Source organism: Bubalus kerabau, chromosome 2, assembly GCF_029407905.1.
Source record: "Bubalus kerabau isolate K-KA32 ecotype Philippines breed swamp buffalo chromosome 2, PCC_UOA_SB_1v2, whole genome shotgun sequence".
Classification (NCBI taxonomy): Eukaryota; Metazoa; Chordata; class Mammalia; order Artiodactyla; family Bovidae; genus Bubalus; species Bubalus kerabau.
The window spans coordinates 127,028,016-127,053,122 of NC_073625.1; the positions used below are offsets into that span (position 1 = coordinate 127,028,016).

The 25,107-nt window shown below is 45.8% G+C and overlaps 1 protein-coding gene across 1 annotated transcript; it reads right to left on the reverse strand.

Moving 5' to 3' along the window:
• Positions 1-4,376: 4,376 nt before the first annotated feature.
• On the reverse strand, positions 4,377-11,373 carry AHSG (alpha 2-HS glycoprotein). Its single transcript, XM_055568806.1, has 7 exons — positions 11,091-11,373; positions 8,863-8,973; positions 8,461-8,545; positions 7,930-8,093; positions 6,649-6,750; positions 5,676-5,762; positions 4,377-5,041 (listed from the first exon to the last, which is right to left on the reverse strand). Exons 1-7 carry the CDS (start codon positions 11,301-11,303, stop codon positions 4,724-4,726), a joined length of 1,080 nt encoding a protein of 359 aa, XP_055424781.1. The 5' UTR covers positions 11,304-11,373; the 3' UTR covers positions 4,377-4,723.
• Between the last annotated feature and the right edge of the window lie 13,734 nt (positions 11,374-25,107).

A 25,107-nucleotide genomic window follows, 5' to 3' on the forward strand; every position in this document is an offset into this window, starting at 1 on the left:
CTAAATATTGCCTCTGCCCCGTTATATCCTTTCTCTCTTTTTTCTTCCATCTCTTCCTATCTTTTGCCCTAAGGACACTCAAAGCTCTTCTCTCCTGGAAAAGAAATCTTCCCTCTACCCTCTAATCTATCCTGAAGCGGGAGAACAGATGAGTTCCAGGCTAGACATTTTTGCAACCAGCCTCCTGTTTATACTTCCAGATAGAAATAACAAGTTCAGTTCAGTTCAGTCACTCAGTCATGTCTGACTCTTTGCAGCCCCATGGACTGCAGCATGACAGGCCTCCCTGTCCATCACCAACTCCCGGAGCTTGCTCAAACTCACATCCATTGAGTTGGTGATGCCATCCAACCAACTCATCCTCTGTTGTCCCCTTCTCCTCCCACCTTCAATCTTTCCCAGCATCAGGGTCTTTCCAAATGAGTCAGTTCTTTGCATCAGGTGGCCAAAGTATTGGAGTTTCAGCTTCAGCATCAGTCCTTTCAACGAATATTCAGGACTGATTTCCTTTGGGATGGACTGGTTGGATCTCCTTGCAGTCCAAGGGACTCTCAAGAGTCTTTTCAAACCCATAGTTCAAAAGCATCAATTCTTTGGTGCTCAGCTTTCTTTATAGTTCAACTCTCACATCCATACATGAACTGCTGGAAAAACCATAGCTTTGACTAGAAGGACCTTTGTTGGCAAACTAATGTCCCTGCTTTTTAATATGCTATCTAGGTTGGTCATAACTTTTCTTCCAAGGAGCAAGCGTATTTTAATTTCATGGCTGCAATCACCATCTGCCGTGATTTTGGAGCCCCAAAAAAATAAAGTCTGACACTGTTTCCACTGTTCGCCCATCTATTGGCTATGAAGTGATGGGACCAGATGCCATGATCTTCGTTTTCTGAATGTTGAGCTTTAAGCCAACTTTTTGACTCTCCTCTTTCACTTTCATCAAGAGGCTCTTTAGTTCTTCTTTGCTTTCTGCCATAAGAGTGGTGTCATCTATATATCTGGGGTTATTGATATTTCTCCCAGCAATCTTGATTCCAGCTTGTGCTTCTTACAGCCCAGCGTTTCTCATGATGTACTCTGCATATAAGTTAAATAAACAGGGTGACAATATATAGCCTTGACGTACTCCTTTTCCTATTTGGAACCAGTCTGTTGTTCCATGTTCAGTTCTAACTGTTGCTTCCTGACCTGCACACAGATTTCTCAAGAGGCAGGTCAGGCGGTCTGGTATCCCCATCTCTCTAAGAATTTTCCACAGTTTGTGGTGATCCACACAGTCAAAGACTTTGGCAAAGTCAATAAAGCAGAAATAGATGTTTTTCTAGAACTCTCTTGCTTTTATGATGATCCAGCAGACGCTGGCAATTTGATCTCTGGTTCCTCTGACTTTTCTAAAACAGCTTGAACATCTGGAAGTTCACGGTTCATGTACTGTTGAAGCCTGGCTTGGAGAATTTTTAGCATTACTTTACTAGTATGTGAGATGAGTGCAATTGTGTGGTAGTTTGAGCATACTTTGGCATTGCCTTTCTTTGGGATTGGAATGAAAACTCACCTTTTCCAATCCTGTGGCCACTGCTGAGTTTTCCAAATTTGCTGGCATATTGAGTGCAGTACTTTCACAGCATCATCTTTCAGGATTTGAAATAGCTCAACTGGAATTCCATCACCTCCACTAGCTTTGTTCATAGTGATGCTTCCTAAGGCCCACTTGACTTCGAATCCCAGGATGTCCAGAAATAACAAGAGGAACAGGGTAAATAGTCGGACTTTGTCTCCTATGGACACTTTAAGATAATAGTCCAGCAATGGCAGGGGCAGAGAGGGACTAAGCCCTGCTTGGGTAAGAGATCAGGAGCTCACATATTTCCCATCCTTGGAATCAGAAGGACCTCAATTGAACATGCACAGAAAGGCTCCTTGGGGGTCAAAAAGGGAGAGGATGCCAGATTGTATGTTTTGCTAACTTCCCAGGGACTCTCGTGCTGAATTCCATCTTGGCTAAAGGATGCACGTGCACATAGGGAGGACCCTGAGATAAATCGGCTGTAGGGTCAGAGCAAGACAACTGGCCAGAGGAAAACAAAGACCAGGAGACTGCCCCCTGGTAAATGATCTAAACTTCCCAAGGTGCGACTCTCTGAACTCACCTGTGAGTCTCTCTGCGTGTGTTCTGCTTTTCTAGTACATGCCTTACTTTCCTTTCTACCTTCTGTCTCCTTGGCAATTTTTTTTTCTAGGCAGACAAGAACTGGGGCCCAGAGTCTTAGCCCCAGTCCCTCCTGGTCTAGTGCTGAGGACTTTGTGCTCTCACTGCTGAAACCAAGTTTTCATCCCTGGTCAGGGAATGAAGGTCTCGCTGCAAGATGCTGCTCTCCACTGTGCCTGTGCAAAATCAGTCCTTTAAGACTACTTCCTCTGCTCCCACCCTTCACCATCAAACTGCTTGAAAGATATTACACATTCCTCTCCATTTTCTCATCATCTTCCACCAGGCATCTTCAACCCTGCCACCAGGCTTTCATACTCACCCTTCTTGAAACTGTATCTGCCAGTGGTCACCGCCACCTCCAAGTCAGTCAACTAACCCATGGCCTTTTCTTAGTCCTCATGTTTATTGCTCTTTCTACAGCATTTAGCTCAGCTGGTCATGCCCGCCTCATCTTCCCTGGCTTCTGAGGCACCTAATAGTTTTCCTACCTTCCTGGCCATTCTTTCTGGTTACTGGAATGTTGGCAAAACCTCTAGGCAAGACTGATAAGGTGAGTGTCAATGGCTTGATTCAGTCTTCCTGGGTCAAGTGAAACCACTCAATTGGTTATTAGTTCCAATCCTTTAAAATTTCATAAGAAAGGGCCCACCACTTAGGCTGCTCAGAACAACCTAATGCTAGTGGATAAACATTGAAATTGTCTAGGCGCCACTCTATAATGGGAACTATTTATTTCTTTATGCTCTCTGAGCACTTGGATAGTATCTACAAATGTCCACTGGATTTACCACTAGAGGTATCCCTCTTCTATTCATACTATAAACCAGAGCTTAAACTTGAGGTCTTAAAATGGATTGGCTAGAATCCATTTTAGTATATAACTCTGGGAGTTGGTGATGGACAGGGAGGCCTGGTGTGCTGCAATTCATGGGGTCGCAAAGAGTCGGACATGACTGAGCGACTAAACGGAACTGAACTGGTGGCTCAGAGGGTAAAGCGTCTCCCTGCAATGTGGGAGACCTGGGTTCGATCTCTGGGTCGGAGAAGGAAATGGCAATCCACTCCAGTATTCTTGCCTGGAGAATCCCATGGACAGAGGAGCCTAGTAGGCTATAGTCCACGGGGTTGCAAAGAATCAGACACGACTGAGCAACTTCACTTTGTTCCTTTCTTACTATATACACATATAGTACAATCAACAGGTATAATTAAAGTGAGGCTCCTGTGTTGATTACTAATGTTCCCTTACCTGGGAATTGGGGAAAACCTATTTTTGGGGGCTCCAAAATCACTGCAGATGGTGACTGCAGCCATGAAATTAAAAGACGCTTACTCCTTGGAAGAAAAGTTATGACCAACCTAGATAGCATATTCAAAAGCAGAGACATTACTTTGCCAACTAAGGTCCGTCTAGTCAAGGCTATGGTTTTTCCAGTGGTCATGTATGGATGTGAGAGTTGGACTGTGAAGAAGGCTGAGCACTGAAGAATTGATGCTTTTGAACTGTGGTGTTGGAGAAGACTCTTGAGAGTCCCTTGGACTGCAAGGAGATCCAACCAGTCCATTCTGAAGGAGATCAGCCCTGGGATTTCTTTGGAAGGAATGATGCTAAAGCTGAAACTTCCAGTACTTTGGCCACCTCATGCGAAGAGTTGACTCATTGGAAAAGACTCTGATGCTGGGAGGGATTGGGGGCAGGAGGAAAAGGGGACGACAGAGGATGAGATGGCTGGATGGCATCACCAACTTGATGGATGTGAGTCTCAGTGAACTCTGGGAGTTGGTGATGGACAGAGAGACCTGGCATGCTGCAATTCATGGGGTTGCAAAGAGTTGGACACGACTGAGCGACTGAACTGAACTGAACTGAATGGTTGGTTTGTCTGTAGAAAGTTTAAGCACTTGGTCCTAATTTATTAATATTTTCTGACCATTATGAAATGAAAGAGTTATTTTCTTATAAGGAAATTATCAGATCATATAGGTTGTGAGCAGATCCTGGTCTCACTTTTTCCTATGTATATAGGAGGTTTTGTTCTATTTTATTCCTATTTTCAATTTGATTTTGATTAGGGACACTTATATCGTTGCTGGAAAGCCACACACGTGAGATTGGACAAAGTAGGCAACAACCATGATGACATTTCAGCTTAGAACCTTCTTTATTAGAGCATTTTTAATGACAAGTAGATAAACTTGGCAAGAGCACCTTTCAAAGTCACAGTTCCAATTATTTTTGTGAGGTCAAGAGAAGGTAGAGAACACAGTGGTGGTGGCTTACACAAAGCCATGACAATCAAGCTGCTGACTTTATGTTCCATCAAACATCACTAGCACCTCCTCTGCTCCTGTCCTTGGAAGAATGAGAAGTTGGGACTCAAGACCTGACATTAATCTAGACCATAGGCAGCACTTGCTTCCAGAGCAGACAAAGCCCCTACCCATACCCATGACTTGGACAAAATGATAGCTGTATTCTCTGTGCCAAACCATCTCATCTCCGACCATCTTCTAGATCTTGAAGTATCTGATTCTCCCTGGGCAAAGGCGGACTGGACCTCCAGGAACGCTAGGCTGCCCCACTATGGGTGTTTTGCCCACGTGGAACGCTTCTCCCGAGGCTGACTCCACTGAGGCCACACCGGAGAAAGTGTGGCGCAAGTCGTAGTGTGCTCGGTGCAGCGGCAGGGGAACTGCTACCACGCTTGGCCCCACCACCACGGAGGCCACGGGCGGGCCGGCTGCAGAAGGCGCAGGCCCAGCTGCGTCTGGCACAGCGCTTGGGGCTCCAGCTTCGGCGCCGTCGGGCTGGGGCTGCAGAATCACAGGCTGGAGGAGAGAGGACCGTTTCTTTGGGTTAGCTGCCTTTCTCCTCTTTCCAGGGGAAATCCCCACCCAATTCTCTCACAGTAATAATTTTTATTTGTAAGGAATCTGGCAAAGAAGCACTACCTAAGTACAAAGGATAGTCATCAGGGTTCCAGGGGAGGGGTAACTGGCTTGTGCCATTCCCTTTCTCACCAGCTGTTTTGGGGTTGGTAGACTTATACTCACATTTCACGAGCAAAAGAACCCCACCTTATGGCTAACTTTCACCAGCAGCATCACCCTCTTTTTCATCTACACCTGCAGTTACAGGGAGCTAGCAGGCACATCTACCCACCTAGTCTCTGCAACTCAGAAAACCACTCCCACACACCCCCTCACTCCCTGGGTCGGCAACTAGAAACATGACCTTGCCAACTGCACCTGGGGGTGGTTCTGCCCTATAAGTACCAGTTCCTGGAAGGGGAGGGCATGACTGAAACCTTTCATTTACTGATGATTTCACATTCCTGGCACTATCTATGTTGTGGGGCTCAGAAGAAAGGCAGCTAATGCCCTAAGTACTACTGCATGGCAGAAATCCAAAGGGGTCACTGGATTCTGAAAAGCAGGGCGAGTACATCTGTGGGGCCCTTACCTGCGTTTGGAACAACGTGCAAGTCACTGCGACGTCTTCCCCACCAAGAGCTTTCTGAATGACTGACCCCTTACAGAAGCCATATTGCTGCGCACAGAAAGAGAGGAGTTATTTGAACAGGTTCAAAAAGTGGACTTCTCACCCAGTTTCACTTACACTCAATACATCCAGGGTAAAACGCTTTAATTCTTAATTCCTGTCTTTTTTTTTAAAAAAAAAACTTTTTTCCTGAAGTTTATGCTTTCTGCTTATATTTTATATAGAATGTAGAAAATACAGAAATGTTTTGGGAGTGAGAGAGCTCACCCATAATCTCAGAAATTGTGGTGACCCAGAAGAACTTCTGTTAACATCTATGGATTTCTTTATTTTTAAATACTATTAGATATCATTTGAAAGTTGACATGATTGTGACTATACCATTTGGAGACTGTGTTTTTCACATTCTAGAATGACAGCATTCTCTTATATCATTCATTATTCTTTGAAAACATAATTTATCTGTCTATAATTTTCTATTTACTAACATGTCATATTTTATTCAACGAGTCCCTCCTGTTGGACATTCAGATGTTTGGGGTCATTTTGAATCTGTCATAAATCATCTTTATAGATATATTTTGTCAAACATGCTGATCTCTTTAGGCTAAATTCCTAGAAGTAGACATTACTGGCTTAAGGACTTAGGTTGCATACCTGAGGTATATCTAGAAAATCTACACTTTATACTGCCAGCAGCCTGACATGACTCATATTAGTTAGGAAATGGCCTCTCTAACTCCAGAGGCCTCCAGCAGATGAGAAGATCTGGTGATAGCTCTTAAGCAGGGGAGATGACACCCCAAGGGGTGACCTGGCATGACCCAGCCTCACAGGGCATGGGTATTTTGCATTATCTCTTTCCACAGCCCCAAGATATAAACTTGCTCTAAGAATGCTCTGTTCCATGACCAGCTTTGCCTGGCCTGCTCACCTTTTCTGCCAGTAGGTTGCATTTGGTTGGATCTACGACGTCTTTAGCAATACAGTCAGTAGCAGCCACTGCAAACTCCACAGAGACAGAAGCTGGAAGAGGCTGATGAAGATATATGAAAATCTTCATGAAGCAACATGACAGTATGAGAAATGCAGGGAAGGGGAGCCCAGAGGGAGGTAGTGAGGGCCATGGTACTACGTAGTCCAGGGAGCACCATTCACGTAGACTGCACCGTGTGGCCAGGAAACATGCCCCTGGTGGCTTACACAGGGCTCACATGGGGGCATTGGGTTTTAAGGGCTTGCACACAGAAGCTGGGGTTTGGGTGTTCCCTGAAGTAGGTGCAGGTATCCACTGCCCATCCTTCCAGAGTAGAGGCGAGTTTTCAGGTAGAAAGCAGGAACCCAGGGGGCTGACCTGACACTGATCTGGGGAGGAACCCTGCCTCCTGCCAGTTTCCGTATTGGGGTTGCACTTTCAGACCCAAGGTTCAGGTTATTCCAAGATGGGATGGAAAAGTAATTAATTTCTCTCCCACATATTTTAGATAGCAGGAGCAAATGAAAAAGATAACTGAAGTGCAGAAGATATTTATGCTTTTCTATCTCATTGTTCTTGGAGCATAAGGACACTTAAAATAATAAAATATTTCTTATTTGTTATAGTCTGGGGTGGCGGTTCTAGAATCACATATTCTGGTTAACAGAATTACTACCTACAGTGTGTTTCCAAGTATGCCATGGCTGGCACCCAGAATATCAGTTTTTTTTTTTTTAATATTAGAATTATATTGTGTTCAAATGTGCTAACCTAACCACAGGACAATTAGTTGTTGTTTTTCAGTGATTCCATGGCATTTTAAGATTCTGCCATTATATATAAGTATGCCTATGTCTTTGTAAGTATCAATTACAAGAGTTGATACTTACAAGAGCAGATGTTAGCGGTGATAGGTGATGGTGATGTGGAGACCCATGAATTTACGGTGTGTGCTTCTGGATAAAACGGGAACTCCCACCCTTGTGTTAACTAACCGAGGAACACAGCCTGAACACACACGCAGACTCTGACTATTTTATGTTGAAGTGGCTTAGATGGGGGGTGCGGTGAGGGTCCTCTGGGTCCAGGACACTCAGGACCCTTTCTTTCCCTTTTCTCCCACCACCCTCCTTGACTTCCGGGGGCTGCCCCTGCTCCCTCTCTCACACTCACTTCACCACGTTCACACCCCAAAGTGCCACCAACCTGCCCAACCTGTCAGCAGGGTCTCAGTCTTACCACAAATTGAGCCCGAGAAATTTCCACCAGCTGTAAGTAGGAGCCGTTGCTCTGGGCATTGAAGGTAGCCAGCGCGACCTCCACTGCGTGCACCACCCGGCTGTCGTTGAGCGGCGCCAGCAGGGGGCAGTCTGGGCACAACTTGCGCACGTCCTCGGCGGAATCTGCGCACAGACGTAACCTGGTTCGGGCCTGGAATTCTCAGCGGCATTTGTCCCCGCTCTGCTTATTTGAGAGGGCTAAGACAGGCTCCAAACAGTTACAGGCTGATTCTCAGCATCTTACTTAAACCCTCGGGTGGCCCCTGGCGTGCTGGCATTTTTGCAGGAGCTCCTCTCACCAAGGGGCGATTTTCAACCTCCGAGCTGAACAATTCGTTAAAAAACAGTTTTAAAATCCCCAAACTCAGAGAAATTTGGCTTCCCCTTTTCATCACCAATAAAGTGGCTAGATCTGCTTCTGTTGAAACCAATTCAGATCCCTTCCTCACTCTCTCTACCGGGTAACCGTAATAAGAATAGTCAACTCTACCTGGACTGGAATCACATTTTGTAAACAGCACGGAAAACTGGCCATCTTGTTTCAGCACGTGGATATCGCAGTCTCCTTCCACCGCCTGGAGAAATAAACCCACGGTGAGGGCTCCAGAGGGCTGACCTTCACTTCTCAAGGTGGAAGATGGGAGGAGGGGGGAAGAGGGCGTGGTCTCTCAGGCGTGGATGTCAAAGGTGAGCCTCACAAAATCTCCTTCACTTGGTGATATTGAAACAGGACACTGGTTTTACAGAGGTTGCGGGGGAGGCGTGGGGGGCGGGGTACAACAAAAAGGGGAATTGTAAAAATTCGGCGCTAGGGAGGGCGCCATTGACTGGCAGTTTTAGTTGGGGCACCACCCCACCCCACCCCCGCAGTTGCCCTGAGAGGGCCACTCACGTGCTCCGTCTGCTGCCTCACGCTGCAGTTCGCCAGGGGCGTGGGGTCCAGTACGTGGCAGGTGGTTTCCAGGGTATCTATTTCAATGTCATACACCTCTCCTGTGGGCCTCTGTGGAGACAGAGGATGAAGAGGTGAGCCTAAGCCTGCTAAAGGGGTCCATGGGTGAGCCCCCACTGGGTGCCAACACACCCATTGTTGGAAGGGTAAGAAAGAAGTGGGCATGGGCTTGGACAGGTTGATGGAACCACAGTCATCACTCTCAAAGGTATTTGGAAGGCAAAAATGAGTGTTGGTACTACCCTTCAAGCGGTACTTTGAAAAAGTCAGTTTGGGATTTTTCTCAGTCAAGCAGCAAAGTAAGGTGGTGTAGGATAATAATTTACTGTCTCTCCTTTATCTTCTCCATCCCTCCCTCTACTTCTTCCTTCCTTCCTTCTCAACATCTACTTTCCTTCCTTCCCCATTTTCTTTTCCTTCCTCAAGGAAAAGTTGTCGTCTGTGGCTTTTTGTCTTGTAGATGCCTGGATGCAAAGTTGCTGTTCCCTACTGTCCCCAGCTGGTAGTAAGGGGGAAGCGTGATCCTTCCTCTGCTGGAGGACGCAGTGTGTCTGTTCTTCACTTGCACAGAGGAAAGGAGTAGTGGGTAAGGCAGTGACAGGGAAGCTTGGATGATTCCTTGGAGTTTTCCCTGCCAGTTCACCTGTTTCTGCATCCTTCCTTCAAAGACTGAAAAAATCCAGAAGGTATGCATATGCCTATTTTTTTCTTTCAGCCCAACTCTGCTTGCCTCTCATTTCTGTTATGCCTGTTTCACTAGTACCTGAAACCTCAGAATCTCCTTTCCTGTTTTATATTGTGCAGATGTGCCCAAATTAACTTCCTGAAAACACTCAGAGCTAGTGAATAGGAGCCGGGCACTGGGTTCTGAAACCCTGCTGTAAGTGAAAATCGCAACATTGTTCTTTCTCTCCTTCAAATATGCAGGTTGTGTGTTATCTCCCCTGAACTGATCATTGCTTCCTCTGAACCACCACTGTACTTCACTATTGCAGAACTCCTAAACTCCATCCGGGACAATCCTGATTTCAATTATTTTGTCCCATTGTAAGATCAGAGGTCTGTGAGTCAGTCCAGATGTCCTGAGGTTTGCCTTATTTTCCTTCCTAGATTGTGAATCTTCTGTGGCACTAATTATGTCTTTCTCATCTTTGTGTTAGGTTGAATCATTAAAATGCCAATATCTGACTGCTTTTAATATCCAAAGCTGGCTATTTCATATGATTCAACTTAGCATGTCCCATAGCACCTGACACTGGTTCTTGTCCTGAAAGACTTGTAATTAGCATTGGCTGAAAATATTATCCTTCATCAGCTATAAAATCTAATTTCAAAATAGGCAATAGATGGGTCTTTTCCCCACCTCTCCAAATCACTTGGCTGACCTCCGAGGCACATTTCCCAGTTTGATCATTGTCACCAGCTTCAGACTGCATTGCTTTCTCCTCCAGCATATGAGGAGGTGAATCCTTTCATGCCAAGATTTCTCACTGGGACGTGGGTACCTTTCTTGGGAAAGAAGCTTGTGTAGAGGAAGGAATACAGTACTGAAATAGAATCCTTGCCTGATGCTTACTATTTTATGACCTTGGGTAAAAAAAAATGCCCTAAATATGTCAGAGCCTTGGTTATCTCTTACGTAAGACAAGGACAGTACCCCCCCCCCCCCCCACACACACACACACACACACACAGAACTGGGGACACAGCGGGGAAGGGATTACAGAGATGAACTATATGAAAGGGCCTGGCACATAGTAGACACTTAAAAAATGTGCACTTCATTCACACTCAGTCTTTATGCAGAGAAACAGAAACAAAGAAAAAGAAATGTTTTCCGGCCAGTGGTAGTTTGGCAGCCAGAATCCTTTCTCTGGTGCTAGTTTTTCTAGAAGGTCACACTTTCTACTTGTGACCTTCAAAATACCACTTGAAGCCTTGTCCTCTCCTCACACTTCCTGCTCCCATCCAGCACCCTCCTGGAGATCCTATCCACAGTACAGAATGTCTCCTCTCTTCCTTCAGCCTGCCCTCTCCCTCCCTCCTTGGAGGAATCGGGGCATTTTCGCTATGCAATTTCCTTTGTTCTGGGAGGCAGGCTCTCAGAGACACCCAGCTGAGCCTCCCAGACGCCAGCCTGTCCCACCAGGCAGGGCAGGTTCACTTACCCTCGGCCACACCTTCACACTGTCAATCTGGTTCAAGGTGTGCTTGTAGCCCCGAGGAAGGTGCTTGTTGATGTAGTCCACGGCAGCCAAGGCTGCTTGCTCTGTGTCTGGGTCATCACAGGCCGGTTCTTTATAACCTGCAACCGGGTCAAGCGGGATCGAGTGGCAGCCCCAGAACTGAGCCAGGCAAAAGAGCAGAACGAAGGATTTCATGGTGGCTTCAGAGAGGCCCCGGTGTGTCAGCAGGCAGGCAGCTGGAGGCTTCTGGACCAACCCAGGTGCTCTGCCTGGTGGAGTGTCGAAAGGCTTTATTTATATGTTGGAGCCTGCGGAAGGATTGCGTAAGGATATGGGATGATTTCTGTTCTGTTCCAAAAAAAAGCCCCTCGCAAACATCAGTCCTGGAAAAGCAAACAGGTTATGACATCGCTGGCCCCCAAGAAATCTGCCAAAGTCAATGCTTCTTGGGGGCCAGTGTGGGCAGGTTGGGGGGTGGGCTGGGGAGATGCTCCAGAGTTGGCCTGGAACATGGTAACAGCAGCAAAGAGGGGAGGCGGCTGAGAGGACGAGGTGAGCACCAAGGTGACGAGGGGCTGGCATAGTCGGCCCTGGAGCGCTGATTCTGGCAGCAGAGAGAGAGCCCTCCATTGGGAGCTGAGGGCAACATGGGGTCCATGTTGGGGAAAGTAGGGATGCTCAGCAATTTACTAAAATCTTCACATGTCAGGGACAATTGCCTTCTTCTAGAGGGAAAACAAGGCCCACAGATGTAGCAAAGGTACCAATGATTTGGAGTGAAGAGGGAGAGTTACGGGATCTTGGATAAGAGCTTGGATAAGATCCTTAGAGAAAAGAAGAAAGGAAGGGAGAGATTTCTGCCTGGAGTGGGGAATGGGGAGAGAGCCCTTCCTCCCTTCCTGTAGCAGGGCCTGGAGGGCTATGGCCCACAGGGCTTCCCCACTGCCACTTCCCCTTCTCTCCAGACCGGACTGCCAACACACTGCAAAGATGCACCCTGACCTGGGTTTCCTGGGTGGCTGAGTGTGATTGGCACCAGTGACCAAGTGTCCCCAGTGACCCTGTGCTCCCGTGGCCTGTGCCCTCAGCCAGTAGACGAGTGCAGCAGAGAGGAGCCCTGGTCCAACAGCCACTCACTTGGCAGAGCTCTGGCTTTGAATCCTGCACTGCAGGCTGAGACTCTGTGAGGACATTAAGAACACAGATGCCTCCTTAGGGCCCTTTGGAGCATTAGCAGAACTAGAGTGAGTCTTGGTGGCCAGAGCACGCGGTCACAATATTGGCTCAGACACTGCCTCTCAGTTGTGGCCCATGATGATCTCATGTGTGACCTCCAAGGAGAGGTGGTCAGGATAGCGAGAGCCTTGGAAAATATCATCCGAGGTTTAGTTTGGTTTAGCTTGGAGTAAAGAAGCCCAAAACGTGGAAACCAACACGTTTTCCAAATATTTAGACGTTATCATTGTGTGGGGGTGGACTTGCTCTGTTGTTTGCTATTGCTTCAGAGAACAAAACTTGGTTTAAAAGTGGGGGTGTGTGTTCTATAGAGAAGCTTAATAATATTGACTTCCTGTAAGGAGGGAGATAAGCAGGGGGGGAGCCTGTGATGGGTAGAGAAGGTAGTAGGCAGTGTAAGCTTGGTTTTCACATTTGCTCCCAGCTGTTCACAAACAGACCCTTAATTCCAGAGGCTCAGAAGGTGTGGTCAGGACCCCATCCTCTGGTCATCCATCAGGATAAGCCTCGGAACTGGGGGGACTTTCCATCAGCCTTGTGCCCCATTGCCTCCAGGGCCTTGACTCATGAAAAACTTTTTGCAGATGCTCTGCTTTTCTTTTAAAATACAAAATATGGTCATTACTAAAAATTTGAAAATCACAAAAAATATATGCAGTGAGTACATGTTTCATATATCATAAGCTCAAGTGTCTACAATGTAATTTTATTTTCCATAACACAATTGGATTTCTGACTCTGAGCTTTCTTTCATGAAAATGGAATCTACTCACTTCCAGGCAACCCAGCTTTCCAGGTACTTGGATTGACACCCGGTCCAATTTAGGTTTGCCATTATGCTTCTTCTCCTAATGAGGTTAGAAGAAAGCCTGAAGTGCAGAGGGGGAGATTTATGCAAATACTGATTTTGTCAAGGTCAAGAGGTATCTACTTTTGCCTTGGCATCTTCTGCCAGGTAGCCTGTCTCATGTGGTCCTCAGACAAATGCACTCTTGAGCTAATGGCCTGCTTTCCTCCATCTAATCCATAGAAAGACAGTCCTCCCACATCCTATGATCAGGGGTCATATTATCAAAGCTGTGGCACCCTTTCTAGCCCACAGGCCTTTTCTTAGCTGGGGGCTACCCCCCTCTTTTTATTTTTTTGGCCACACCTCACAACATGCGGAACTTCCCAGATCAGGGATAGAATCCACGCCCCAAGCAATGGAACCACAGAAGTCCCAGAGCTACCTGCCTCTTTAAGCTTGGGAGAATTTGTCTGCTTGCCCTCCCAGGCTGTGGGGGCTTCCTGAGGCTGCCTTCAAACTTGTCTGTTTAGACTTTGCTGTCATGGCCCGCCGGCCCCCACCCCCAGCTGCTCTAGGGCGGCCCTGCTACTCAGGGGGCTTCTCCTTACCATGTTATATCTCACTGTGCTACCCGTGTGTCCCCTCCCCTCCCTATCCCTGCAGTGAGGTTCCAGGCTCTTCTGGAGGCTCTTCTCCAGGACTCCCACACTGTTCTGGGGGTGGTTCTATTGCCATCCCAACCTGAGGGTCAGTTCAGTTGAGTTCAGTTCAGTCGCTCAGTTGTGTCCGACTCTTTGCGACCCCATGAATCGCAGCACGCCAGGCCTCCCCGTCCATCACCAACTCCCAGAGTTCACTCACACTCGTGTCCATCGAGTCAGTGATGTCATCCAGCCATCTCATCCTCTGTCGTCCCCTTCTCCTCCTGCCCCCCCAGAGGGAGAAAAAAAAAAGTTCTCTCTGATCATCCTGTCTGACCATTTCTGTCTTACACTTGGCACATTTCTTTTGATATCTTTGTTCTTGGATCTTTCATGGGTGACAATTTCTAAAGCCCCAGGTATTGTCCTGTTTTGCTGATGCTAGAAAAACAAAGCATGTAGTAAAGAGCGATTAATATCTCAGCTGTCATCCTAACACAGATAAACACCGAAACAAAACTCACCCACAGTCTCATCACCCAGAGATCAACAGTGTTAATGTTTTGGTGCATTTCATCTTATTTTAATATAATTCGCTGTAATATAATCATACTTATGTACAGCTTAGTATTCTTTTTTCATTTAACATTATAACTTGAATATTTCTTCATGTTATTAAATACTTTAAATCTGCTTATAATGACTGCCTATGATTCTGTTGTATCATAATCTATTTTACCATTCTCTTATTGTTGTGTATTTAGTTTGTTTTTCATTGAGCACTCTCATATACAAAGACGTAATGAACTTTTAATTCAGGAATCTTTGACTTTCTAGTTATTTTTATTCAGGATAGAGATTTATTAGTGAATCATTGATTTTAAAACATCTTAATTTATGTGGCCAAATTGCCTGTCAGAAATTTCTACATTAATTTCTACCCCTGCCATTTAACTGGTATATTATGGCAGGTCAACTGTTGTCTCTTTTCCTCTGCTACTGCTTCCGTGCTGACTTTTGGGGGAACTTAGATATGGGAAAATCATCAGAACTCTTTTTTAATGTATTTTATGAATATCTTTGGGTTTAGCTCAACTATTCCATATGTCTAATGCTTATAAACTAAAATAGCTTTGATGTCAAGCTGAATAAAATGGTCTCAATTTTTTTCAGTTGGAAAACAGAAGATTACCATTTACTTACTGAAAATGAAGGAGACACTAGAGGATCTTTTGATATGTTTTCCAAGAAAACTGTGACAAAGGATGCCCAAGGAAGGCTCTAAGTATTTCACCATGCCTGATGACATCACTTTCAAACTTTGAAAGATTTTCACACACCAAATGCATATATCCTTGAGTGATCTTGGGTAAGTTTCATCCACCTAGCTCTAGCATATCAAGAGGAGATAAGCATTTACTCCATTTTCTGGTCATTCGTCTCATTACTTTAATGACTTCTCTTTGCATTTTTCTTTGAGGCCCAGGTCTGCAATAAAACAATGTCTAGTAGCACATTGAGGATATCAGGAACTTGTTAGAGCTGGTTGGGAAGAGCAGTCCCAAAGATCCAAGGAGCAGAAGAGGACCAACAACCACCAGGAGATGGCAGCAGGGTGCTAAGCAGTGCTTGGTGTGTGGAGCTCACGCGGCTGATGGCGGAATTCCAAGATGGCAGCTAGGGTTGGCATCAGCAGCTCTGCGTTTGTGAGTAGGGCTGTCCACTAGGGCGGTGATGCATTCAAATTTCTCCAAAGCAGAATTCAGCCTTGAGAGTTGTTAGCTGGGAGTCAGATAAGGATGGTGGCAAGTGCAGAATCAGAGTTGCTGGGGGTTGGTTCTGTTTGGGCCCTGCCAGCAGACAGGAACTCGGAGGGTAAAGACAGAGCTAGAAGGGGGTGAAATATCAAGTCAGGCAGTGAGGGCTCAGGTGAGAGCTAGAAACCCAGCCTCTCGCAAAATAGGATATGAACAAGTGCACGTCAGCAAAAGCCAGAGGAACCATTGGTTTTCACAGGGAGGAAGTGGCAGTGGTTGGTGTTTAAATTGTTGGACCAGATTCTTGGCTCTGCCCTTTCTGGTACTTAAAGGGCCTAGGCCCTAAGAAGCCCAGTAGTGATTTCTGATAAGCCGGGTGTTTCTTCATCCTTATGGGTATTTATTGAACACCTATCTGTGATGTCAAGTGCCTGTATGCAGAGTGATGAGAAAACAGTCTGCACTAAAGGAGCTTACCTTGACTCCCTTGGTCCAGCAACATCTGATCAGCCAAGAGCTGTAAGTTATATGAGATGATTGTGTTGTATGTTCTAGGGAGATGGTTGGGGTTTATATCTCCAGTATAAAACCCTTGATCAATGGAATGCAAATTGCCCTTCTCCAAGGACCCACCAGGCTTCTTTTCTTTTAAAAAAATTTTTATTTATTTATTTTTTTGCCACAGCGCATGGCATGTGGGATCTTAATTCCCCAACCAAGGATCTAACCTGTACCCCTTGGCGCTGGAAGTATGGAGCCTCAACCTCAGGACCACCAGGGAAGTCCCCCAAGAGGTTTCTTGTGAAGGTAACGGAGCCCTAGTTGCCCTGAAAGTTATTTAGAAGAGCCTTTTGCTTTCAGGGCCAATGCACCAAAGTTGGGAGACACTGGCTTGAGCACAATGTGGCAAAATAGATTAAACCCCAATGACCACAGGTGATTACTTCCTTCTTTAGGTGGAGAAAGGGCTCAGCAAGTCCCCTCCCCCTGCCCCCCCTCCCCCCGACACCAATCCTGCTCATAACCCTGATCTGGCTCAAAAATCTAATCCATGGAAAGAAATGCTTGCTTTGAGGGTCACACCTCCTTAAATTAAGTGCCTTCATCCTGTACTTTGCTGGATCCTAGTCCTGGCCCTGGGGAAGAGGCAGAATCTAAACCCAGGATAGAAAAAATGTTTGTATTTCATCAAGTCTTTCTATTCTTTCAAGTATAGTGTTTTCCTTTCTATTTAGCTATTGATATTCTGTGTGAAACCAGCCTCAAGAACTCAGTGACACTTGTCCTCAGCTTTCATTATCGTATAGGAAGCTATGGGGAGCCTTCTAGTCTCTTCTGTTTGGAAGAAGACTTAATATCATACACTGCTTAGTGTGGCCTTGATACCCAATCCAATGTTCTGTCTCACGAAAGAGAATCATTTAGGGTTAAAGAAAGGATGGGGAGATTTGGACTTTCTGAAGCTGTTACAGCTTCTCCTCAGAAAAACAACATCATCATCAGAGCAAATGATATTGATTCCTTATTCTGTAAAAGGCTTTGTGCTTTTTTTTTTTTCATAACTGTCTGAGAGTTGTACTGTTCTCATCTTCCTTTATAGAGTAACAGAGGTTTGGAGATGTTCTGGAACCTGCCCATATCACACAGTAGTGGACCCTGGCTTTACTCCAATTGCTTTGTTTCTATTAACCTCAAACCAAAAGAATATAGGGCCCCCAAAAAACTGAGGAGGTTGGCCCCTAAACATTGCCTAAAAGTGAATAAATCATTATTCTTAGCAATAGGAAACATGGCTGTATGCCATATTTGAAGAAATGCAAAAGATATAGAAAAATGTATTGTGTGGTTAACAATTAAAAGAAGGGAAAAAAATTCATTTATCCACCTCATTTCAGTCAGTGGAAAATAGCTAAAAATCGATTTTGCAGAAGAGACTTTCACCTCTTGACTTCAGTTGTTTTTGAAACTATCTCTAACTCCAGTTTAGGAGGTAAATAAAAGGTAAATGATTACATTATTTCTGGTTAAATGTTTTCCAGAGGAAGGCTAGTCAAGGCAGAGAATTACATCCCTCCTTCCTGCTGGGTTTGTCATCAACATTTGATATCTTCCAAATAAGTGAGTGAGTGGCTCTCTTCAGACCGGAAGGAAGATGAGAGTTGAAACCATTGTCTTCTAATGAGCACCTTGGGGAGCCATCTTCGGCCATTGGACATGGAGGTGTTCAGAGGAGCTGTGGCCTTGGGTCGTATGGTTATACTGAGGCCACTGAAATCAGCCAACTCATTGCTCCTTAGTAAATCTGGGCCCTTCTTTATCCAGCATGTAGATGACTAGGGTTGGAATGCGTCCTTTTGGACAGTGACTCAGTATTGGAAGTTTGATGGGATCCATTTATTGACTTGTATTGAGTTATTCTCTGGACACACATTAACTCCAAACTGTTTCTTGGACACTTACATTGTGCCCAGTGCTAAGGATGCACAGGTGGAAGGCGACATTCCTGTCCTCGATGCTCACTGTTGAGTCTAGCTCCACAGCACTCTGCTAGTTCTTGTGCACAAACTAGAGGAGTATAGGCTGTGGGTCCTGCCCTCAGCCTGCATTAAATCCAGAGGAACACAAGCCTGAGTTGGAAGGTTCTTGGAGCACAGCAGGGTCTATGTCATTTTCAATTTTATGTGCTCAGCACCTGCCTCCTGCCCAACCCTGTAAGCCTAAGCCCCATACATGATCACTGAGGGGCTCTTGGCCAGTCTCCTACTCAATTCAGAGCCTCCTTCCAATGTCTGGAGTCTTCCTGAGGACATCCAGATACAGACTTCTCTCTACCACTGTGGCAGCCCATCTGTTATTGAATCCCTCTAGTAACCAGGAAGTTACTAGTTTCCTACACGCTGAGTCAACACCAGCCTAACTTGCTGTCTCACCAATGGATGCAGATTCTCCCTTCAGGAATTACATAAACTAAGTCGATTTCTGGATGCAGTGTTGGGCTTCAGGAATTTACAGACATCCTAAGGCAGTGGGAGGATAAATGCTAGCAGGAAGGCAGGGCGAGTAAGATGGAGAGGGCCAGATGGGTGGCAGGGAAGGGCTCGGGAGCAGCTTAGCTTGATCAGGAGCCCTGCATTTAGAGTTAGGGGCCGCCCTTTACTAGCTGTTTGATCTAACTAGAGATTTAATCAAGGTAAGCCATAGTTTCTTCATCTGTTAGGTAGTGGTAGTGGTTTAATCGCTGTGTCTGATTCTTGCAATCCAATGGACTATAGCCCACCAAGCTTCTCTGTCCATGGAATTTTCCAGGCAAGAATACTGAAGTGGGTAGCCATTCCCTTCTCCAGGGGATCTTCCTGACCCAAGGATTGAACTCACGTTCCCTACATTGCAGGCGGTCTCCTGTATTTCAGGCAGATTCTTTAGTACTGAGCCAGCTGGGAAGCCCTCTTCATCCATTCACTAGGGCAGTAAAACCTGACTAGTAAAAATGTTCTGAGAATTTAATGAGATAACATTTGCAAATACTCAGCCTAGGGCATGGCACACTTTGAGCTATCAATAAATGGGAGCTCTGAATAGCCCCAACAGCACTCTAGTATAGAAAGCAAAGAAAGGTATCACAGGGCAAGGGGAATACAATGTGACTAAGATATGGTCTTTGCCTTCAGTTAACAGTGACTAACGATGACAACATCCTATTCAGATGCAATATAGGCCAATGGCTAAGAATGAGGGATCCTCAACTTTATCACTTTTGACAAGTTCCTTAACCCATCTGAGTTGGTTTACTCATCTATGAAAAGGCATACCAATAGCAGTGCGTACGTCAGAGGATTGCAGAGAACATTACGTGAGATAGTACACTTAATATTCCTAGCATCAAGTAAGTATCTGCACTGCCACATAGAGAGAAGAACTTGAACATGTGTAAGAATGTGACTGCATTTTTTGCACCAACAAGCTGGCAAAGAGTCATGTGTGTGTAACTTTTAGCAACAGGAAGGAGCAGAAGGAGAAAGGGGGTAGTGGGATTGTGGAACGCTGTGTATAGGTTCTTCCCTGTTCCTTGTGCTAGTGGCATCAATAAGGCAGGACTCAGGGATAAGGGATGGTAGGCATAGATCAGTGGCTGGCAGGGCTGGGGAAGGCGAGCCCTCAGCTAAGTGCCTGTGAGGTGGGGAGCCAGGCAGGCAGGTGCTGGAGTGCTCAGGTAGGTGGGCAACTCAGGAGATTCCCTGGGAGGTGATTTGAAGGAGCATTTAAACAGCTATGTCTGCCCAGTGGGCCTCTCAGTTTCCCCCGGAGGGTTCCAGTGTAGTCTCCTGGCTTCTGACTGTGTTCCAGACAGTGATCCAGGTACTTCCAGACAGTGCAAGCATTTAGCAGTGCTCTGCACTTGGTGTTACACTCTGCTGTCACCAAACTGAAATTCCTAATAACTTTTGAACAAGGAGCCCTGTGTTTTCATTTTGCATTGAGCCATGAAATCATATAGCCAGCTCTGTTAATCATGAAAGGAACCAAGCCTTCAGGCATTCATGGGAGGAGGGGAGAATCATTCCCCACTGAGGGTGGGCAGCAGAAAGGAAAGAAGACATCACAGATGGGGGTGCATTTTGAATGTGACCCTGAAAATGGGCAGGGTTTGGATAGGTAGAAATCAGAGTATGGCTGTCTGGTTGCAAGAAATACACTGACAAAGTCAAGAGGTGGAGGAGAAAGGGCTGTGTTTGGGCAATGGTAAGAAACCCTGTGAATTCAGAGTCCCCACTCCTGAGCTGCTCACACGGGCTCTCCCGGGACAGCACTGTGCTCAGCTGGACTTTGTCAGGGCAGCCTTTTCCCCAAGACTTCTCTTAGACCTCCTTTCCTCCAGATCCATTCTGCTAGATGCCTGTCAAACTCATGCATTAAATTTAGCCATGTTATTCATAGAAACCACAAAGCAAGGCAGCAGGCAGGAGAGATAGATATAACAAAGAATCAAGTAGAAAATTTTCATTGAAAAGTGTGGTTATTGAAATAAAAATGAAAAATACTTCAATAGGTCAAGTAATAGATCAAATGCAGACCAATAAAAAATTCAATCAGGAATCCCCATCATCTAACTTGCTCTCTCTTGGTTTTTGGAATTCAAGGTCTGTGTGGGGGTTTGCACAGCAGGCACGTGGTGTAAAGGTGGAATTCTGACAAGAGTCCACATCCTATCCTCTGTCCACTACCCCACACTGCCATGGCCCTCATTTCACTCCATAATGGTGGGTTTCCCCAAACGGACTCCTGGAGTGATCTAGAAAGCATTGCCAGCATTGGTACTTATAAATTTAGCTATAGTCATACCCTGGCCATTCAGAGGAGAGACAACATGAAAGATATTTTCTTCTAAAACATCTCACAATCTCTATCCCCAACCTTACTACCTTAAAATTTATGTTTAGAGTTTTATTTCAAACTTCCCTAGCGGTCCAGTGATTAAGGCTTTGCACTTCCAGTGCACAGGTATGGGTTCAATCCCTGGTCTGGGAACGAAGATCCCACATGACCTAAGATCTCACATGCCCCACGGCATGGCCAAGAAATTAAAATAAATAAATTATTTGAAAGAAATAAAGTTTAGTTCAATGAACAAAGTGGATCATGAATGGCACTCCAACATACATTTGATGATATTTCCATTTGATTTGCATAAACATTGAACTTTGTCATTCAATCAACATGCCTTGATTTTCCCTTTCCAATATAAGCATGCCATGGCTTCTGAAAGTTGGAGCTCCCATTTCTAAATTAAGTGAGACAGAGTTATAGAGATAGCTAGTTGGTTTTTTGTGGTCCCAGAGCCTCAGCCCCCTTCTAGGCCATGTTGCTGTGTGTCTCGGGATTGGTGAAACAGACCACCAAGACACCATCTGCTGGAGGGGCGGGGCGCCTTCTGGGGCAGCACCCACCTCCTTGGATAGAGTCAGGGCCGACAGGCCTGCCTGGTACGGAGGCCTCCTCCACAGTCAAAGCGAACAACACAGCAGTGTCTGTCACTCAGATTTGTCTCCTGGCCTGACACTGCTTTGAACTCATTATCTGAATTCTATTATAAGAAAGAACTGAAGAGGGCTGTCCCCAGAGGACCTCAGGAAAATTTCAGCATTTATGTTTTGTTGCCTGTTGACAGCCTATAATGCAGAACAGCAAAGAGACCTTCTCCCACAGACTCTACAGAACTCAATATGGCCCTGGGTGCTCCAGGGCCTCCGCTGGGGTGGGAGAAGCCAGGGTCCAGCAGCAGGAGTGGTGCCCAGGACAAGGGCCAGTGGAGCCTGGAGGCAGGCAGCAGTGTCCAGGGGCAGGCAGTGTGCCCTGCAGAAGACAGTGGTGCTCTCAAAGTCCCCGTGGCATTTGATTGCTGTTAGACAACAATGTCCACTCGTTGTAAATAGCTATTATACAATGTATCTCTAGCGATAAGCATTTAACCTAAAGAAATTTGGAAGCCTTGTGTTTAAGAGGGAATAGTAAATGGTTATCCAGGGAAGTTTAAACCAAGGGAGACCAGATTATGGAGGGAGAGAGGATGGCAGCATTATCTCATTGTGAAAATTCCAAAACTAACAGTTCAAGGTTGATTTACTTTCTGATGTAATAGAAGTCAAATTCCGTTTGTTATTCCTGTGTCCTTTGTCCAGGAGCTTAAAGATAAGTCCATGGAAAAGTATTGACCAGAGAGCCTGAGGCAGGGGGCGGGAGGGCCTTTAGTGGAGTGGATGGGGGTGAGGTTTGTGCCCTAGTTTCCATCAGCACTGCCTTGCCTTTGATGTGAATGATTGATGTTTCATCCAGTCTAACATGAAATGTTATAGGAGTGCCACTTCATGGTATGTCAGCTGCTCTCCCTCCAACCCCAGCTAGGTTACCCTGAGCCCCACTGCTGAATAGGAATCTAACCCCCAGTGCCTACAGGCTTCAGTTCCACCTCTGCTCTGCCACTCTGATGATGTTACAAACACACTGAGGCCAATTTTCCTACCAAGGTCAGGAAAACAGCCATGACTCTTAGGAGATCACTGAACAAGCCTGCCTCCCCACTCACACTGGCTGGCTCCCCCATGCATAAGCTGGCCTTTGGGCATTGTTGGTTCCCCAGGGTCTACAAAGTTCTTGTACATTGAGGCTGCTTGATAAATGTATAATGAATCAACAGAATATATTGTTTTCTTCTTGTTTCCCTTTGAAAAAGTCTGCAATTGTTTCTAATTGTTTTTTATACCAAATTAAGCCTGGAAGGAGCTTCCCAGGTGGCACCAGTGATAAAGAACTCACCTGTCAATGCAGGAGACATAAGAAATGTGGGTTCCATCCCTGAGTCAGGAAGATCCCCTGGAGGAGGGCATGGCAACCCACCCCAGTATTCTTGCTGGGATAATCCCATGGACAGAGGAGCCTGGCAGGCTGTCCACAGGGTCGCTAAGAGTCAGACACAACCGAAGCGGCTTAGCACACACACTGGCAAGCCCGAAAAGTCTTCCACAGTCAAGTTCTCTCTTCTTCCTTGGTATAACTCTGCCCACTCCCTCTCTGCCCCACAGACACTGGACTTTTCCCTAGCTGAAGGGAGGACATGGAGCCCCTGCCTGAGTCATAGGGAGAGGGACTGGCATTCATGGCCAATCAGTAGGAGGAACTAAAATGACTCTAGAACAAACTGGAAATCTGGCAACTGTCAGTCAAAGTCTCCATGTGAGTGTATGTGCTCAGTTGCTCAGTCGTGTCTGACTCTTTGCGACGCCATAGACTGTAGCCTGACAGGCTCCTCTGTCCATGGGATTCTCTAGGCAAGAATACTGGAGTGGTTGCCATTTACTTCACAAAGTTTCCATACCAGACTCCTTAGTCAGTAGGATGTATATTATATCAGCCTATCCCCTCCATAGTCAAAGCTATACCATAGTCAAAGTTTTACCAGTAGTCATGTATGGAAGTGAGAGTTGGACCATAAAGAAGGCTGAGCATCGAAAAATTGATGCTTTTGAACTGTGGTGCATAAGAAGACTCTTGAGTCCCTTGGACAGTATGGAGATCAAACCCGTCAATCCTAAAGGAAATCAACCCTGAATATTCATTGGAAGGACTGATGCTGAAACTGAAGCTCCAATACTTGGGCCACCTGATGTAAAGAGCCGATTCATTGGAAAAGACCCTGATCCTGGGAAAGATAGAAGGCAGGAGGAGAAGGGGCAATGGAGAATGAGATGGTTGGATGGCATCACCAACTCAATGGATATGAGTTTGAGCAGACTCCAGGAGATAGTGAAAGATAGGGAAGCCTGGCATGCTGCAGTCCATGGGGTCACAAAGAGTTGGACTGGACTGAGGGACTAAACAACAACCCCCTCCATGGTAGACAGCAACCTCTCGTGGAAATAAAGAAACCGTCTCAAAAATGTTTCCTGTGAGCCTGGGCTTTCCCTCTGGAGGGTTTTTGCAATCTGTGCCTGCAGGCTTAGGCTGTGACAGGGACTCTGAGGTCAGCCAGCTGGCCATTGCCTACTGTCTGTCGTCAGGGAAGGCTGGAATTCTGAAATGGAATAATACCATTGTTCACAGAAACTAATGTGTTTTATTAATATTATATAAAATGAAAGCCCTTAATATGGGTTTTAAGAAAATGCTTGGCACAAAACAAATAATCACACGACAAAAAAATAAAGAGACAAAACAAATAAAAAGTGAGAAAATTTTGCCAACATATAGTCAGAAAAATAATTTTAAAGATATTTTTAGGGAATTTAAGCCCAGAACCACATAAGTAGCTTGTACTCTTAGGAAGTATGAGTGAATAAAGTTATTCATTAAAATAAATGGAAATGTGTGAAAGACAATCAAGTTTACATTTTAACCATATTGTCAGTACATGTAATAGTTTCTACAGCTGCAATATAAAGGATGAGGTGCATGTATAAAGAAAATCCTTGCCTCTCTGTTCCCCTGCATAAATGTCCAAAGTGGCGTGCTGTTTTCGATGCATGCCAATCCATGAACCAGTCCAGGAAGGCCTCACCAGGGTCTGGCCTGTGACTGCACACACTCATCCATCAACAGTCATGTCTTGGCCCTGCTCTTCTAGGTTTCCATGCACATTTCTCACAGATTCCTCCTTCATGGAACATTCTCAGGACTCAGCCTGGCTCTGCCCATCCAGTCCCTTCAGCCATTGCTCTTGCCCGTGGCAATTACGAACAACAAGCATCTTCCATGAAAACTGCCCCTTTAATGCTGGACCTTAGGCGTGACCAATCATCCTGGCTTGACTAAGGGGTCCATGGGGTCGCAAAGAGTTGGACATGACCAACAAACCCCTCCAGAGTGGACAGCACCTTCTCATGGAAATAAAGAAACCGTCTCAAAAATGTTTCTTATGGGCCTGGGCTTTCCCTCTGGAGGTTTTTTTGCAATCTGTGGCTGCAGGCTCAGGCACACAACCCATGGACCCCAAGTTTCATTCTGGAGTTTGAAACTTCTAATGCTAAAACCAGAAATTAACAAGGATGAGTTGGTCACCCTAGCGTTGGTACAGGTCACACCAA